The sequence below is a fragment of the Triturus cristatus genome, chromosome 6 (genome assembly GCF_964204655.1).
Source record: "Triturus cristatus chromosome 6, aTriCri1.1, whole genome shotgun sequence".
In the NCBI taxonomy this organism is placed as follows: Eukaryota; Metazoa; Chordata; class Amphibia; order Caudata; family Salamandridae; genus Triturus; species Triturus cristatus.
This window is the reverse complement of record NC_140589.1, coordinates 1,501,116,828-1,501,136,640: the sequence shown is the minus strand read 5'-3', so window position 1 is coordinate 1,501,136,640 and position 19,813 is coordinate 1,501,116,828. Positions and strand designations below refer to the sequence as shown.

The following is a 19,813-nucleotide window of genomic DNA, read 5'->3' as shown; positions in this document are numbered from 1 at the left end:
TATAAGACACTTTTGGTGGGCTCAACTGAACAGTTCTTTTCCTTTACAGGTAGTTTGCCTTAAAGTTTAGACATTATTTTAAACAGTCTATAAGGTTTCTAGCTTGGGTGTTTACTGCCTAACTTTTCTGTGATGTTCTAGGTCTCCTTCCCTGCTATCCCCACCCTTTCCTTTCCTGGCCTGATCGCTTTACTGATCTGTGCTAGAATAGCAAGTAGACTTGGAGCTATCGAGAGGTGGACCATGTTTTAGCATTGTTCCGATCCCGAGGAGTTGGTGAACCAGAGCAACCCCTGCAAGTGTCCCACGACAGGTGTAGTGTGGTTGGGAGGAAGGAAGGTAGGAGTCACGGCTTGGTAGAGCGGCTCCCTTTGTTGCACCGCCTCTGCCCTTGTGGTTACTTCCTCTATAGGCACCTTTTGATTAACACTGGCAGGCTTGCTGCTGCTGCTTCTGGAAGGAGGTGGAAACCTCCATGGAGGTGGCTTTTACCTTGGCCATGTCCTTCTTAATCTTCTCTAGCACCTGATCAACTTGAGGCCCGAAGAAGTGTTCCCCATCAAAGGACATGCTGATCAGATGCTGCTGGACTTCTGGCTTAAAGCCAGAGACCTGGAGCCAGGCATGTGGGCAGATGAAAATGCTGAAGTCAACTCCCCCTGGCATTAGTGCCAGCCATGTCCGGAGCACACCTAATGGCTGTATTGGCGATGGCTTGGCTCTCTATAACGAGCTCCTGAGCCCTTTGCCTGTACTAATCCGGGAGGTGTTGGATCAGGTCTCCCATCTCACCAAAAAGCGCTCAGTCATACCTAGAGAGTAGGCTGACCGAAGTGGCGATGCACCAATGGGTGGCACACTGAGAGGCCAAATGTATGCCCACTGCATCAATCTTTTTACTTTCTTTGTCAGGCGGCAGGGTATCCCCCAGCATCCTATGCATTCGCAGTATGCACAACCAGAGTCTATTGTGACCTCTTAATATAAGGTGGGTGAGAGGGGGAGGCCTTATACTTTTTGTCTGCCGTGGGTGTCACTAGTCTGGCCTTAACAGGGCCTTTAAAGACATTCTGAGTGTATTTAAACATATTCTTGAGCATGGGAAGGTGTTGTAGTGAATGCCGAGTGTGTAAGAGCGTCTTCACCAAGAAGTCATCCTCTTCTGTGATGGAGCAGAAGTCTACCTTTTGGAAGCTAGCCATCCAGTGAATAACCTCGTGATACAAGGTGGTATCATCTGGAGGGGAAGACTTGCTGGGAAGAGATCAAGGTCATTGTCACCTGGGGTGACCCCACCATAATCGTCCCAGTGATCATCCGGAGGCTCTGGGTGATATGGGTCATGGGTTGTAGGATCTAGGGAAAAACCCGCTGGCGAGGCTGGCGGAGGTGGCCTGCGTGGTGGAGTGGGAGCAAGGGTTTTAGATGGAGGAGTGGGGACCTTGACTGGAGCGGTAGGAATTTGAAAAGGAGGTGGTGCTGGCTCAAATGTAAGCTGCTTATTGAAGAATAGCTTCTTTTTGTTAATAAGAGTGTCCTGTACCTTCGGTGGCGGCTTGACAGAAATCTTGATAGTCTGCGGATCGATAAATAGTCTCTACTCCTACTAGAGGCACTGTAGAATGGGGTCATTGAGGTCCTCGGAGCTTATTGAGGAATGCTCTGTGGATGGTCGAGTCGGTGCTGATGGCTGTTTTGGCATTGAGCAACCTACCTATACATCTCACAGCCATTGATGCCCTTAAAAAAAAGGTAGCATCACTCTTAAACCAAGGGAGAGAATCAGGATGGATATGTGAGAATGAATATAAATTTCTATTCAACTCTGATCCCATGACTCCGGCCATCTATGGACTCCCTAAAATCCATAAGAGTACCACTAATCCACCAATGAGACCTATTGTTAGTAGTGTAGGATCTCTTTTGGAGCCCTTGAGTAAATATGTAGACCATTTTCTCAAACCAATCGTCCAAAAACAAAGATCTTATTTGAAGGACACAGCACACGCTATCTCTGTGTTTGAAGGGCAGGGCTTCAACAGGGTCACCCAGTTGCTGGTGACCCTGGACATTGAAGCCCTGTACACGAATATTCCCCAGAATGACACCATACGAGTTATTTCCAACATTCTAGATCATGAGGATTTGGAAGGAGCCAATAAGGATTTTATCATGTCGTGTATAGAAATGGTACTTAAAAACAACATCTTTTTATTCAAGGATGAAGCCTATATCCAAATCAAAGGAACCAGCATGGGGGCTGCCTGTGCGCCGAGCCTGGCATGCCTCTATGTTGGTGACTTTGAAACTAAACATGTTTACAATGAGATGGCTCCGTTTTTTGAAAACGTGACCTGCTGGCACCGTTACATTGATGATATCATCTTCGTCTGGAACGGTGCCAGTCAGGATTTAGAGTCTTTTCTTGAATGGATCAACCTAGGAGATCCTAACTTGAAATTTACGGCACATTACAGTGATCTCGAGGTGGCCTTCTTGGATATAAAAATTAAAAATGTGAAAGATACTTTGCAGGTAGAGTTATACACAAAACCAACTGATAAAAATACTCTCCTATTGTATGGAAGCAACCATCCGCGCTCCCAAAAAGATAATTTTCCCCTTGGGGAATTTTTAAGACTCCGGCGCAATTGTACCTCGTTATCAGATTTCTATCACCACTCTGAAACTCTCAAGAAAAAATTGTTAGCTAGAGGTTACCCCAGCAAATTGATCAAACATTCCTGTAAAAGAGCGAGATTTTATAATCGCGACCACTTGCTGGATATCAATAAAGTTAAAAAAAACGATAAGGCAACGGGACGCATAGTCTTTGTGTCACAATTTTCCAGTCTCAGCAATAGGATCAAAAAAATTGTGAATAAAAATTGGAAAATTTTGAACTATGGAGAAGAAACTACCCTAGAAAAGCCTTTGTTCTCTTTCAGGCGAAACAAAACGATCCGCAATGCATTAGTAAGAACATATGATGACAAACATGAAACCCAAACTATGGTTACAGGAGGCAAAGCTAAGGGCAACCACAAATGTGGTACGTGTTCCATCTGCCCCTTATGTCTCGAAGCAAAAAATCTGATTCATAATAACAAAACCATTTGGGCTAAAAGTTTAAACAACTGTCGGAGCAAGAATGTAGTGTATTTTTTGATGTGCCCATGTGGTCTGGGATACGTAGGAGAAACAAGTAGGGAACTACGTGTACGTATCCTGGAGCACAAATCGGCAATCAAAACCAAAAAGATCAATGCACCCTTGACAGACCACTTCTTGAAAATGAACCATAATTGGGATCAAATCAAATGGTTCATTTTAGAAAAGGTGACAGTAAATAGGAGAGGAGGGGATGTCAATATGAAAAGGAAAAAGAGAGAACAATGGTTTATATGCCATTTGAACACAGTAGAAAAGGGACTTAATTCAAAAGAGGACTGGATGAGTATTATTACCACCTAAATAGAATCTCTGGCTGTTAATATACGTTGTCCTATGAAGTGGAAAACAGGATTTGCATGTGTTATGGGACAGGAATATAGGGTTAAAATGCTTGCCCATCTAGCTGAATTGATATGTTTATAAATATAACTGTTCCATATTGTGTGCTCTTTCCATATGTTAATATTTTTGAGATTCTGTTTGATCTTATGTATAAGATGAATGTAATACAGAAGTGGCAATAAAGGAAATGTATGCAACTGATGTAAATATATGAACAGGAATAAGATCAAGATTTGTTCACGCTTTGGGACAATAAAGTTGACATCTATTTGTAAACATTTTGTCCGTACTGACGAAAAACATACAAACAGTTACCCAACAATAAAATGATATTGTGTCATAATAGCAATGACAACGTTCGGGAGTGTGACTTCGCGGTATGTTAACAAAACGCACATACCATATAATTAGAAATTGCTTGTTTATCGTAATCACATCCCCCCGGTCACAAGCTACTGCACGTGATATGGGCATGTGCGTATTTCGACCAATCATAGCTAACGTCAGGACCAACAAATAAGCAATCGCCTTAGGAAAAATCGAGGCGAGATGAGACAGGAGCATTTCCGCACTCGAAGACGTAACGATCAAAAACTGAGGTGAGAGCGTTTCGGAACACTTTAATAGAATATAGTGTACTCCTTGGTACATTATAACCATTTATTGGCAGTAATATACTCGGGACACTCTTTTGTGGTGCTCATACATGCGTATATTTCTCGGTATAGGTGACGCACATTGAGGGAGATCTAACACGGACCCCCGTCACTTTGACGCTTACACTTACCAAGAACTCCGTCCGAGGAATATTCAAGTAAGTGGTGTTTCGGACCTTTAGTGGTACCACTCTTATTAAGACTAGTAAATATCGGCAATACCTTTGGGGCCATGCGATACATTGGGGGCCACATATGCTGCCTACACAATATGTGAAGCAGGAGCTAGTTTGAAGCAGCGCCAATTGGTGCACATATATATTTTTTATATTAAGATAAGAAAGCACTGGGAGCACTATATGGGCAATTAGGTATTTTAGGGGCATACACGCTTCCTATGTGAAATGAGACACAGGAGTGAGATCAAAGCAACATTAATGTGTGCGCATATATATATATATTCTTTATATCAGGTGAGGTGTACAGGAGGAGAGACAGCTTAGATCCCCGCTACCCCAACGAAATTCAAGACTTCTGACGACAGTTCATATCTAGAATACCGTTTCTAATACTGAGAAGTAAGTGGTTACTTCTAATAATAACGTAAGTTGTCTCGTCCCCACATCAGTGGGGGCGTTTTCTCTTGGAATAAATATCATGTTGCCTTTGCCAATAACATGGCATAACTAGATAAATATATAATAATGCTCATTAATGGATACACAGGAGCATTATGAGCCAGGCTTGCGATACAATGTGACACCGGCCCAAGCTAAATCTTGAGCATTGCGCATCAATTGTATGATTCAGCAATACAATATTAATCTCCCCCTCTTTTTATCAATAGGTCCCAGAACAAACACTGAGGACTAGAAGCCTATATTTTTTGTCTTGATAAAGATGGATTAATCAGACACACCATCGAAACGCGTCGACGCTCTAGAATCACACAATCCTGGGAGAACTGTGGTTACAGAAGTAGATATAATTTGGTAACATATCACAAACCACGAAGATCGATTTATTACCCAATAGGATGTGTAACCCATGACAAAGTACACTGTCTCTTGTTGTTTTTCTGTTATGCGGGCTCATAACATTGTTATTTGTATTTTATTTACATTTGTTCAATTATATGTTTTGTGCAAATTTTGTATGGTTCAATACTCATGTCAAAGTATAATGAATTTTATTAAATGCATGTATGTATTTTTTACAATAAATGTGATCAACATATTTTAATTCTTTGAATGTGATAAAATTTATTTTTTGGCTTTTGGCTCTATTAGCATTGTACCATTGTGTCCCAGTACAGGGATCACATTTGATGTAGTGTTTTGGCATTGAAGCAGTCAGATTATAGTTCTATAGCTCTGAAGAGCCTGTCTGCGCAGGTGCCAAAGAACCAGAAGGCCCCAGGGTGCAGCTGGCACAGAGGAAGACCAGGACCTTTGCAACCAGGACCTATGCGAGTGTTTCGGCGCCAGGATTGGAGTTGACTTTGGCTTCCAAGCCCTGTGTTGGTGTCAGCCATGGCTGTGATGTAGTGGCAGCCCGGAAGGCTGTTGCACTGGTAGTGGGCTCGACGCCCGCCCCCTGAGGGGTGGTGGTTGATAGTTTTTATTTTGGTGGTGGGATACAGTTCTCACGGTTATCAGTGTGATCTTCAGCATCGGAGCCCAATAGAGATATTGACTTCAGGCTGAAGGCCACTGGTTGATTGGCAGATGCGGCGCCGGCTGTTTTCCCTTTGACGTTCTTCCCGAAGATGCCGGATGTGTCCTCATCCTGCTACTGCACCACCGTACATCGTGCAGGGTGTCGATCACATCGGTACCAGAAGGTCTTTCTTGGACTGTAACATGAGGCAGGCGCTGGAGGAGGTCTCGTTTTGCTCAGGCGACAAGCAGTGATTACAGACTGGATGGTGCTCTTGCCATGAGTACCTAGAGTGGCACTCTGGACAGTAATGGAAAGGGTTCCTTTGCACTATCCCCTGCACATTCTCGAGGAGGGTGACTGAGGAGGAGGCCCGCGGTGAGGCCTAGGCTCCAAACGAAGTGTCGAAAATATCCCGGGTGTAAACTGAGATGAAGTTGGGAAGATTGCAGAGAACAATTGTTTTGGACCAATGGGAGTGGATACACCACAAGGCCCCGACGAGGAATGCCAGGCAATGTTGACTCTGAGCTTCAGTAACACACCGTTGTACCCAATTGGCACATTTAATTCACTTGTAAGTCCCTTGAAAAGCAGTACTACATATACCCAGGCCCTCTAAATTGAATGCTACTAATAGGCTTGCATACACAAGGAGATGATGGACGGAGCACTGAAACTTTTCAGACACTCACCCCCCAGTCACAGATCTGGGTTGACTCAATCATCGTTCTTTAGCTCACTTTGCCACCCCAGTTCAGACCCAGCCATATGCAAATCAGTCTTGACCCTTTTCCTCATGGGAACAGTCCAGCCCAAACTGCCAATCCAAGTCTTCCCTGGACCGGACACAAGCATCCTGGGGCCGGTTTCAGGGTAATACCCCTCATCAGCCAGGTTTGCTTGACTCCAGCAGCAAAGTGAGCAAGGGACCCACATCTGGGCATACCCTGCCAACTTAGAGCAAACAAAGCACACACAAGGAGATGATGGTGGAGCGCTGAAACTTTTCAGACACTCATCCCCAGTCACAGACCAGGGTTGAATCCATTATCGTTCTTTAGCTCACTTCGCCACCCCAGTTCAGACCCAACCATATGCAAATCAGTCTTAACCCTGTTTCTCATGGGAACAGTCCAGCCCCAACTGCCAAGTTAAGTCTTCCCTGGACCGGAAACAAGCACCCTGGGAACGTTTCGGGGTAACACCGCTCATCAGCCAGGCTAGCTTGAATCCAGTGGCGAAGTAGGCGAGGGACCCATGTCTGGGCATACCCTGCCAACTTAGGGCGAACATCAGTGGCAAAGTGAGCAAGGGACCAACGCCTGGGCATACCCTGCCAACTTAGGGCAAATGGATTCTGGCCCAGATCTCTGTACTGGGGTGAATGTTTGACACTGTGCAGCATTCTGTCCATCAATTGTTCTTTTTGCATTTGTCACCCTGAATGGGCCGGGTATGCCCAGATGTGGGTCCTGAGCACTCCATGCCACTGGAGTCAAACTAGCCTGGCTGATGTTTCCAGTCCAGGGAGGACTTGACCTGGCCTGGCAGGTCGGGCTGGACTGTTCCCATGGGGAACAGGGTCAAGACTGATTTGCATATGGCTGAGACTGTACAGGAAAGGCATGGGGAGCTAAAAAAAACTATAAATGTAGGTCCTGATCTTTGTACTGGGGAGAATGTTTGACATTGTGCAGCATCCTGTCTATAAATTGTTCTTTTTGCACTAGTGTGCCTGCAGCACTTATTGAGACACAAACGTAAGTAGCCTTTTAAACCATGCGTCAAGCCTGCCATTGCAGCCCATAAGTGCAGTTTTAAAACAGCCATTTAGATCGGGCAAAATAAACCTTCCTTTTTAATACATATAAGGCACTCTTAAGGTAGGCCCTATGCAGCAAATAGGGAAGGGTGCAGATTATTTCAAAAGTTGGACATGTACTTTTCAGTTTTACACGTCCTGGTAGTGAAAAACTCTTACATTCATTTGTCACTACTGCATGGCCTTCCTCTACTATAGGATAACATTGGTTACCTAATTACACTTAAGAAGTGATACCTTTCAATTGGAAGCAAGTAGGAATGTCGGGTTTGGTGCATGAACAATTGCAATTTAAAAGCATGTTTAATGATAACATTAGGTTTTAAGTTACTATGAAAATGCCACTTTTGGAAAGTTGGCATAGTCTTGTTCCAAACATTTGGTGCCTGTATCCTGGGTCACATGACTCAGTGTAGCTGGCTGTTGGTCTTTGTGTATTGTTCCCAGACAGTGAGAACAATGGGAAACAGGTGCTGACAGGATGGGCCATCTCTGACTTGATAGGGGGCAGTGCTGTTACCTACCACACTTGCACATCACACTGGCTTTGCCTGAGCACACTAACAAAGGATTTGACAATAGTCTTTGGTTTCCCAGGGAATCTGGGGCCAGGACAGGGATGCAGGAAATTACAAGCAGCCCTCTAGAAACTTCCCACTACTTCAAAGCTGGCACAAATTATAAATAATGGACCCTCATACCTAACTCTTCAGCATTCCTCTGGACCTATGGATACTACAGAAGAACTACTGTGCAGCTTTGCTGCCAGAAGGACTGCTACTCTGCTGCACTACTTGCTGAGAAGGAAGGCTAGACCTGCACTCTTTATCCCAGGCTGCACTGGCTCTATGGGTCAGCTGACTGACCTCTTGTTCTGGGCTAAAGGGACATAAGCTCCAGAGGCCTCTTCGCATCTGCACAGCTGACCCCTGCTGCATAGATCTGCCCTGCTAGCCTCTGCTGGAGTGCATGTTTCCAAACAGATGCCCCTCAGGTCATGGGCCCTTTGAGTGGCATCAGTTGATCTTTCTCCCCAAGAAAAGGAGAAATCATGAAGTTTTGGGCTCTTCGTGACTGAAAGGGCCTGTTCACACCAAGATCTTGCTGCTTTCCAATGCTAAGTTCCGGTGAACTCAACTCTTCGTGCTACAGCGACCGTAAGCGTTGACCGGCAACGCGAAAACTCCATTTCTAAGCGACAGCATCGACTGCCTGCAGTGACCGTTAACTCAACTCTCCAGCAACAACCATTTGCGACGCCCAACAGGATCTTCACGCCACAGTGATGGCCATTCCCTTTTCTCTCCCAGCTCCTTGTGGCCCTCGCCACCATGAACAAACGCTTTGTGCAGGACTTTAGAAGGTAACTCTTTCAGCAGGACTAACCTGGCCCTTATATTTGGCCCTCGATCCACCTCTGCTGGCCTGAACTTGGACTTTCACCCGGTCTTGCATAACCAGATAACCATGAGTGGTGCTTTGTGCTTTTAGACGCTATATTTACCATAAATCTTTAAAATTGCACATCTCCTGTCCTACTGATTGGATGTTTGGGGTTTTGGTCTCAAATACTTTATTACATGTTTCTAAATTGGTGTGGGATTTTTCTTACATTGTGTTTTCACCTTATTACGGTTTGAAGTGATGCATAAGGACTTTACAGACTGCCACTAAGTTAAGCCAGATTGCTTTTGTGCCAAGCTACTAGAAGTCTGAGCGCAGGTTAACTTGGGGTTTTCTTGTGTCTCACCCCGACTGGATTTGTGGTTGCTGCATGAGTAGGGTTTCACCCCCTTCAACCAGTAATCCAATTTCTGAGTATATGAAAATTTGTGTCCTGCAAGTCCAGAGACACCATCCAGTCACCTGGGTCAAGAGCAGAAAGAGTCTTGGAAAGAGTGAGTATTATCAATTTTTGTATTCCTCACAGAGGCATTCAATGGCCGGAGGATCAGTATAGGCCTAAGGCCTCCATCTTTTTTCTGTATGAGAAAATAGAATGAGTCCCACCCCTCTCATCTCTCGAAGTCCAGCATCTCATTAATGGCATTCTTGGTCGGGAGAAGGTTGACATCAATATTGCAGCGTGATCCTTAAAAAGTCACTAATGTGGGGGAAGATGCGGTGGGGAGGATATGTAAGGCAGCTCGTATCTCTTTTAATGACATGCAAGACTATCTGCTTAATGTGATAGACGAGCAGCTGGAGAGGAAATGCCATGTCTAGTCTCCTACCACATTGGCATTTGCATGTGAGGGCAAAGGAAAGCAGCTCTAAAGCCTCAGCAGTAGGGAAGGAGGAGGAGTTGGTAAATTGTTGCCCTTGCCGGTGCGAATTGCATCAGCCATCACCACATCCTCTACCCTGAAAGGGCTGGGTATGCTGCATGTTTAGAGAGCTACAGTCTTCAATAAGCCAGTCCTGTAGAATAGCCCCTGAACATTCTGTATTGCTGGTGAAACCGTTTGGATGGTGACAGTAGTGATGTGACATTCATTAAAATGTTCTAGCACTGAATCCGCTTTCTCACCAAACGTCCTGGACCCATCAAAGCGCAAATACATTAAGGCCACTTGCACATCTCATGAAAACCCACCTGATCTCATACAGGTGTGCCTTATAAGCACTATACTGTTGCCAATTGCTCCACCCATGTGGTCTGCAGTGTCCAAGTCAGCCAAGCATGAACCTTCTTGTACTGTTTGTGCCAAAAAGGTCCAGAGGTTTTCCGGGAGGGTCTGCAAAATCTTGCTGGCTATGTTCCACAAAGCATAGATCTACTTACCCAAAAGGCATAATGCTTTGAGAGATCGGAGGGCTCGGCTGGCAGAAGAGAAGATTTCTTTCCCAAAAGCATAGATTTGTTACACTTCCCAACCAGTATGACTGATCACAAAAGAAATCAGGTTCATCTTACTTGTCCGTGCCTGAACCATCAGGCTTTGAGGCAGCGGCGGCCCCTCCTTTAGGACGGAGGAGCGCTGCCCCTTCCCGCCACCACCCACAAATAAAACGATAATAAAACTGGTTTCTAACCCGTTTTATTATAGCTTTATTTTAATCCCCCTGGACCTGCCCCAGGACTCGGACGAGTCTTTGGGGCTGGTCCAGGGGAATGACACTGTGGTGGGGGGGGGGGGGGGGGGGGGGGAGTGTTAGTGCACTCCCTTGTCCCCTCACTGGACATGAGGTGTTTGGCCGGCCCTTTCAGGTGTTTGGCCAGCCGTACACAGGTACACAGTGAAGCTTTCTCCAGCCCCAGCTGCGCTGCTGGAGAAAGCAGGTACAGGATGCTAGTCCGCCTGGGAGCGCAAAGTCATAACGCTCAGGCTTTCCTGCAGCGTAATGATTGGCCGCAGTGCAGTCTGGGGGCCTGTACCAGAAGTAGGAAGAGAATAATGGAGCGCACGGCGGAGATGGCAATCAGGTACGTTTATTTTAATTCTTTTTATTTTGTCCCCCAAACTTCCCTAGCTCCCTCCTTAGGCCCGCCCCGCCTCTTTGGCAGGGGACGGGCCACTACAGCTGGTGAGGCTCATCTGGGCTTTAGGGAAAACATTTGAGATGAGGGGAAATGGATCAAAAGGGTATGCAAATATGTTTACCCTCAATCCCAGATCCCACAGTCTGGTGGCTAACTATTGCAATTACTTGTTTGAGAATACTGCCAACACGTCTAGCATCAGATTACTAAAGATGCCAACTACTGACTGTTGCGCCACCTCCCATTCATAGGAGATGCTATGGATCCTGCTGAGGGGGCCTACGTAATTATTCAAAATCCAAGAGAGATAATCTGCTCTTAGAGAAATCCCTTCCTATATTGCTTGGTCCCAAATGAGTTGTGCTTCTTCTGAAAGAGGGCACAACTTTTTGCCACTATGTTGATACAGAGTACCACAGTGGCATTGTCTGTTCTTACTGGAGCTGGTGAATTTTTCAACTTTAGAAGAAAATACTGCAAACCACTTCAAACTGCTCTGAGATTCAGAATATTTATGTAACATCCCTTCTAATGGATCGTAGAATAACTTCTTGTTTCCAGCACCTGAATGTGAGCACCTCATACTTCCAATAATGCATCCGAGGTCATGACAAAAGAAGTTATCAGAGTATGAAAGTGTAAATCTTTTCTGAGGTTGGTCCACCCCAACAACATTAGGACAGCTTTGATTTTGTTCAATACCTGGATCTGATCATTGAATGATCTGGTTACTTGGAGCCACTGTGCATCCAGTTCCTCCTGAAGTGGGCACAACTGCAATCTGCAGAAAGTAATTATTGGAAGACAAGTTGAATCGTGTCCAGCAATTATTTGAACAGTAGAATCAATGCTGATGTTAGCTTTTGGATCGGTCGAGTGAGGGATTAAAGAGACACAATTCTTTGATCTAATAGGAAGGCTATCCTGGTGTTCAGGATGGCACTTAGGGATTAGATGGATGTCACGAGTCAAAGTTGAGGTTTGGATGGCAAGATCCAGGTTAGTGAATAGTTTCATACATTCTTTCATGATGATGGTGAGCAATCTTTTGCAGGGGCAGCTATGGTAGTTCCTACACAAACTCAAGGATAGGGCTGTACTTTATTATATCCAAACCCCATCCATTGGGTGTTATATATTGCCACTCGCAGGCCCTGGAGGAGTACGAGCTGGGGATGTACTAGCTGGGGCCAACACAGCGTCCCAACTTTGAGTCCCTGACAGCGAGAGGTGCACTATTGGTTACTCTCCCGAAAGGAATTCTCCTGAATGGTAGCTTGGAATATGCCAAGTAAGGTGGTCTACTGGAGGGGAGTTCAAAATAAGACTGTACTATTGCAGCTGTGATGATTGCTGCTGTGTAGATCAGTGAGGTGGATAGCTGCCTCTGTGGGTGGGGACACCTCTATCTCTTCCTGCCCTACAAAAAGGTTGCCATCGACACTAAAGCACCCATAGAAAATGTGCTGCACCTATGCCTGGTTTGATTGCCTGTAGGGCATCATCCACATGACGTCTAAAAAGATAGCAACCATTAAATATTGCTTCAATCCAACATCCACATGTGGCTTTATTTTTATGTAACTGCAGTGCATGCAAATGAATGCCCACAATATGACAAGAATTGGTAATGACCAGAATTATTCCAGATCTTGGTACCGCTGTAACATTTATGTAAGTGCCAGCATTTCACCATGGGTTTGCGCAGTTATACAAAGGATGCCCACAATGTGCCATGAATTACTACCACTACACCTGACCCATCATTAGCCAGATGCAGTAGCATCATACTTATCTAAGCCCACGTTATGGAAAGAACTACAATCACTATGTGGGGTAGGCACCATGATCCCACGGATACCAGCAATCAACTTATAATTATCACCAGTTTATCAGTCCCAGCATTATGTCAGATGCAGGTGCCCTCTTGCTGTGGGTGTACAAAGCAATATCAAAATTATGGCAAGAAACAACACCATTATGAAAAGGATTATCACCATCATGCCAGAGATGGACCTAAACTGCGAAGAAGAAGGGTCTGGGTCAACGGATGCCATAGATGGCCATATAGAGGCATATCTAGGGGTCAGATTAGGAGAATGGAGCCATGCTAAGGCACAAAGACACCTGCCACAGTCTCTCACAAGCACGTACATAAAGCTCATTCCATGCAGCAATCACTTTTTAATTAATCTTTTATTTCTGCATCTGAATCGAAATGCCAACCTCTGTCTCCGCTCTAAAATGGTTACTGGTGGTGTTCTTCTATCATGCTAGCCACCGGCCTCTAGTTGTAAAGAGAATTTCTCACCTATGGAGAAAATAAAAGATAGCGCTTGGAGAAGCTTAAGACCAAAGGGAAGTAGGTCGCTGATGAAGTTGTCAGAGCAGTGGCAGAGTGTGCAGCCCATTCTAGGTATGCTGTCCCATGGCTTGACCCATACTGTGAATGCCACTCTGGAAAAGTAGTGTCTCAAGGGGGCAGACCATTAAGCTGCTAAAACAAAATAAGACTGACAAAAGAGTCCACCTGTCTCTACACAGAAATTTACAAAATTATGTGACCAATTAAATGCTGAGCGGCTCTAAAAAGGCTAATGAACATAGGGATGGAGCTAAAGTTCCTCTCTGTATATTGTGTGTTTCTCTTTTTTGGCACAACATGAAAGCTATTAGCTAAAATGTCATCGTGGGCAGTCTGAGATCATTCAAAGCTGCTAGCAATCAGTGATATTGACGCTGGCAGTGGGCGCATCAGTGTACTTTTTACGGTCTTATCCAGGGAATAGAAAAAGCACCTGGAGGACTTGACTTACAAAAATGTAATACATGCTCAGAATCCATAATTTACCACACCACTAGGCAATTTCAGACACAAAAATAGTGGTTCAATGATATAAAAGTTAACCAAATAACTATGCAAAGATGTGGGTACAAACACTCCGTTTAAAAAGCAGATACTATCACTTCGCAAACATGTATAACCATGAACAAAATATATGACGTCATTCAGACCCCCCCACCATTTATCACCCAAGTTGTCAGCGTAAAAGTGCGCATACCTGAATTTCATTATGTCAACCACATCTTCAGCATCCTCTTTTGTAGATTTCTCCCTCAATTCCAGTTTTGCCCGTGCCTTGAACGAAGAGAATACATCATGTTCCCAAGTTAAGATTTACATTTAAAAGGTAGTCTAAAGTTAAATAAAACAGGAGCAGAGCAGATGTATTGCACATCAACACACACTACACAGCTCATGGACGGGTTTAAACAGAAAAAACAATAAAAGTGCACAAGCTGTGGGCAAGAAAATTCGCAATGAAAAAAACTAATTTTGCTTTAGAGCCTTGAGCAAACACAAAACAAAAGTGTCACTGCCAGTGGAAACATAAGCTGGTCAGCAAAAGTCAGACAGGTAACAAAGATGTTCACGTATTCCATACCCATTACTCCCTGTTCTGTGGTTATCAGTTTAATGGGATTGATAGGAGTGTTTTAAGGCTCAAAGATTATAATACAATGCAAACTCAATGATATAATAAAATAGAGGATTCCCACATACATCAGCAAAACAGAGGGATTCCTTATATGCTCAGATCAAAATGTAGCAAGTGCTAAAAGAACAAGTAACTTACCTTCGTTAACGCTCTTCCTGGTGGATACTTTAACTGCAGATTTTTCACCTTGTGAACAGATACCAAAGCAGTAACTACTAAGGTGGCACATCTGTCGAATGGCTCAAGTCGAAATGTTCTACAGGACCGAAACAGACAAAGTGTCTGTCCCGAAGGACCCGACTGTCAAGACAACAGTGTTATGTGAATGTGTGCACTTATGCCCATGTAGTAGTCTGACAGTTATTCATGACAGGCGCTCTGTGTGGGAAAGAGGTGGTAGTAGTAGCTTTGGCTCTGGTGGAATGAGCCCCTAGACTTTTTGGAGGCTGCTTTTTACTTAATGCATAGCATAACTTAATAAACCGGACTATCCATTGTCATATGGTCTGCTTCTGCACTGCCTTGCCTTTTTTTGCTCCAGAGTACCCCACAAAGAGCTGATCATCCACCTGATGGTCCTTGGTATGTTTGATGTAACAGCTCAGCACTCTTGTGGGGGTACAAGCAATGGAGTCTATCCTCCTCTCTCAAGGAATTAAGCAGAGCACAGAATGTTCGACGAGTGATAGCATGTTCTGGCATGAAAACACATCACTTCCTTAGGATGGAAGGCAGCTTGGGATCTCAACACCAGATTGTCTGGAAAAAAGAAGATGTATAAGGCAGCTGGACGAAGAGGGCCTGAAGTTCACTCACAAGACGGGGTAATGTTATTGTAACCTGAAAGACGTTTTTCAAGGTCAAGAGCCGTAAGGAAAACGGTGCATGAGCTCAAAAGTGGTGCATAATACGATAGGATAATGACCTGAAAAAGAGGAAAGATCCACTCACCTCTAACATCACTTCCAGAAAACAATGCGAGGAACTTACCACCTATTTCATTCAAAAAGTTGAAACCATATATAAGACCGTTTCCAACTGTCCCTGGGTTTCAGAACGCCTTTCAATCCCGATAACGTATGCCTCTCTGGAAAGCATTCCCCCCATTTCACAGGAGGAGTTCCTTGCTCTCAGCACCAAAGTTAAATCGGGGTCTCCTCTTGACCCCATGAGACCAGCTCAATTCAGAGAGTGCCTTTCGGTTCTTCTTACACCATTACTCTCGACCATTAACTCTTCATTTAGTAAGGCACGGGTTCCCTCAGCTTGGAAACAGCCCAAGGTGCTTCCACTGCTGAAAAAAACATTTTTGGACCCCACCAAGCCCGAGAACTTCCGTCCGATCTCTCTCTTGCCATGGGTGGCTAAAGTGGCGGAGGCACATGCCAATAAAGTTCTCTCTGACCTTATAATCAAAAATAAGATCTTAGACCGGTCTCAGAATGGATTCCGGGCTGGTTACAGTACCGAAACAGCTCTTCTAGCAGTGAGTGAACACCTGCGTTCCATCCTAGACGACGGTCAAACAGCGGCACTCGTATTGCTCGATCTGAGCGCCGCGTTTGACACGGTCTCCCATCGGATCCTTCTGCGTCGGCTAGAAGAAGCAGGCGTAAAAGATCTTGCCCTTGAATGGTTCCGCTCCTTCCTGTCAGACAGATCCTTTCAGGTTTTTGCTCCCCCTTTTGCTTCCTCTATCAAACCCATTGAGCAGGGGGTTCCTCAGGGCTCAGCGTTAAGTTCGGCCCTGTGTTCAACCTTTAGCTGCTGTCGCCCACTACCATGGTCTCTTATGCGGACGACACCCAGCTTATGGTGGCTCTCTCGGACGACCATGCTAACGACGCCTCCCAATTTCGGATAGGTCTTGAGGCTGTCGCGGGCTGGTTGACAGAGAATTGTCTCCAGCTCAACGCCAGCAAAACCGAGGTCCTTCTGGTGGGCAGGGACAGGGGGCTCTGGAATACCCAATGGTGGCCTCCGTCCCTGGGTCCCGCCCCCTCCCCTAAACTGGTGGTAAAAAACCTCGGGTTTTTGTTCGATTCGGCCCTGAGTTTTCAAGAGCACACCAAAAAAATAGCTGGCACTTGCTTCGGTCTTCTACGTGGCTTAAGACCTATTCTTCGGTTCTTCGACCCGACCACACGTCAACTCATAGTCCAGGCCACTATCCTCTCCAGACTAGATTATGCCAACTCGTTGCTGCTAGGTGCCAATAAGGCGGAACTGAATCGTCTTCAGCGTGTCCAGAACTCAGCAGCTTGCGCCATTCTTGGTCTTTCTAGGTCGTGTTCGGGTGCTGGGGCTGTTCATCGCCTCCATTGGCTTCCTATTTCTAAAAGGGTTGATTACAAATCCCTCTGTCTCACCTTCAAAATCCTAAAGCTCTCCACTCCTGAGATCTTGTCGGGCCTGATCACCCCGTACATCCCCAGCCGCATGTTGCGTTCTTCTGAATTGATCCTGGCCGCTGTTCCCAGAGTCAAGAGATCCAGAGCTGGGGGCAAGTCTTTCCGTCTCCTTGCGGCCAAGCTGTGGAACTCCCTCCCTTTGAAGATCCGCAGCTTGGAATGTTTGACCTCTTTCCGTAAAGCTATCAAGACTTTTCTCTTTCCCATGGCTTAATCATATCTCTTCTGGAAACTGCTACTAGCGCCGGGACGCCCCTTCGTTGGGGCAGCTGCGCGCTTTATAAATGGTTTTAACATAACATAACATAACATAGTGCGAATCAAATTTAGATCCCACTGGTGCATCACAAAGGATTTTGGCGGAAACATATGTTGCAAACCTTTCGGAAATGTAATCATAACCGGCGATTTGAACAGGGATGGCTGGTTTGGTAAACGTAACAAGCCCAAAAGGGCTAACAAGTAACCTCTAACAGTGCCCACTGCAAGTGCTTACTGGGCTAAAGAGAAAACGAACGTGACATCCAAAACTTTGGCCTGCAATGAGTCTGGTTGGCAGGTGCCGCAAAATACCACAAACTTATCCCAGCATCTAGAGAACACTGATTTGGTAGAAGGGCACCTGGCTGCCAAGATCACATCAATGACTTCAGAAAGATCAAATGAAATTAACTGCTGCTGCTCAATCCTAATGAATGGAAGTGAAGATTGCGGAGACCCAGGTGCAGGACCCTTCCCTGCTGCTGCAACAGGAGATCCTCCTGAAGTAGCAGCTTGCTCAGAGGACAAATGTTCAAGCCCAGAATTTCAGAATATCACACTCTCCTGGCCTAATCTGAAGCCATTAAGATGACTTGGGCAGTTCTGGATCTTCCCCAGAACAGGGATCAGGAGACAATAGTGATAGGAAAGCACACAGAAGTCCTGTGCCTCACTCCAGGCATCATGCGTCTGAGGGAGAATCTTTTAGGGAACTTCTACAAGCAAAAGCGATGACACTGATCATTCTCTGTGATGGTGGAGATCAGGCCAGGGCTCTCCCTCCATAGCTAGAAGGGCTACACCACCCACCTGCAGGTGTGTTTGCCATTTGTGACCCGATAGGCGTTGAATGACTAAGTTAGTCCGTACTGGTGTTGAAAGATACCACCAGGTGGTTCATTAAGAAGGAGATGCCTTGATGACCCAGCCAGTTCCAGAGGCACAGAGTCCTCTGGCAAAGGACTCTGCTCTGCTTGTTGTAGTCCCACATGGCAGTTGTGTTGTCCATTAGGACCTGCACCAGTCAAGCTTTAATGAATAGCAGGAAGGCCTTCAATGTCAAGCGAATCGCCCACAACTCCAGCAACCTCCATTGGAGACCGGAGTTCTCTGATCGCAACCTCTCCCAAAACCTTCCAACGACACATTCATCACTACCTTCAACTCTGGGTGTGGTAGAGAGAGAGGGGGATCTGCCACTGGTCCAGTTGCGACTGAGCAGCCACCAAAACAGACCTTTGGTAGTCTCCTCCGAAACCTGGATGGAATCAGACAATTTTCCTTGGGGCTGTGCCATGGAGAATTATGATTCTACAGCAGGGCTCACACGTGCCATCCTGCATGGTCCACGAGCAGGATACAAGAAGCTAGTAGACCAAGAAACCTCAGAGGCATCCTTACTGAGACCTATGACAGATGCCAAAACATTGGCATTGTAGCCTTAATGTTATGGACTGACTGATCCAGAGGGAAGGCCCAAAAGCACATTGGATCCAGGAAGGCCCTGATGAAAGGAATCGTCTGAAGTGGGCGGATAGGAGTTCGGCATGACTTGACTGTGAACCCCAGAGATGTAAGGAGGTTCGTTGTCTTCTGGAAGTGGTCCTCGACTGACTCTGGTGAGCCCGCCTTAAACAGCCAGTCATCGAGGTAAGGGAAGACTGTTGCCATTGACCTCTGAAGAAGGGCAATGACCTTCCCATCATGTTTGATAACACCCGAGAGACACTGGTGAGGCCAATAGGTAGCAGGCCAAACTGAAAACGGTTGTGGACTACCTTGAACTCCAGGTAGCCTCTGTGGCATCCTGCAGGTCCAATGCCACCAACCAGTCTTCTGAAACCAAAGCAGATAGAACCGAGGCAATCATGAGCATTTTCTAATTTGTCATTTTTCAAGAAGACAATGAGAGGGTAAAGGTCTCCATCCTTCTTTGGCACAAAGCCAGTTGTGGGCATAACATCCAGTCCCCGCTAGTGAGTTTGGTAACCTCAGGGCGGCACCTTTGCCCAAAAGTGCCTGCACATCCTGTGGCAAAATGAACAGGGTCCTCCGTAATCTACTCCTTAGGTTGCAGGTGCAGCTTGTCAAACAGGAATGGCAGGGTGTAACCCCATTGGATGACATGAATGACCCATTTCTTGGACATGATGCCACCCTTGGAGGAAGAAACAAGTTACTTACCTGCAACTTTGGTTCTCCAGTATTGGTAACTTTCATAGATTCCCTTAGCTTGTATCATTCCCCGTCGTCGGAATGGGAGTCTCGGTATCCAAAATAACATAGCAGCAGGTACAAAAGAGAAAGAAAAAAGGCCTAGGCCTCATTCCCATTTGTAGCATATCTACCTCTTTTTGTAAAAGAGACCAAAATAAAGCAACAACCAATCAGATTAGCCTCACCCCACAGAACCTTCCTGAAAGAACCTCAGAGCCTCAGATTTTCGTAGCCGTTGTGTAACAGTACAACCAAACCTTGCGAGGGCTGAGCTTTCCCAGGGG

At 45.6% G+C, this 19,813-nt stretch overlaps 1 protein-coding gene across 2 annotated transcripts in view; it reads right to left on the bottom strand.

Annotated features, from left to right (window-relative positions):
- MCM8 (minichromosome maintenance 8 homologous recombination repair factor) overlaps positions 1 to 19,813 on the bottom strand; it is a 402,649-nt gene that overhangs the window by 116,998 nt on the left and 265,838 nt on the right. For both annotated transcript variants that reach the window (XM_085612630.1, XM_085612631.1), the window contains exon 17: positions 14,203 to 14,279. In XM_085612630.1, coding sequence (XP_085468756.1) covers positions 14,203 to 14,279 — 77 coding nt within the window. The remainder of the gene's footprint in view (positions 1 to 14,202; positions 14,280 to 19,813) is intronic.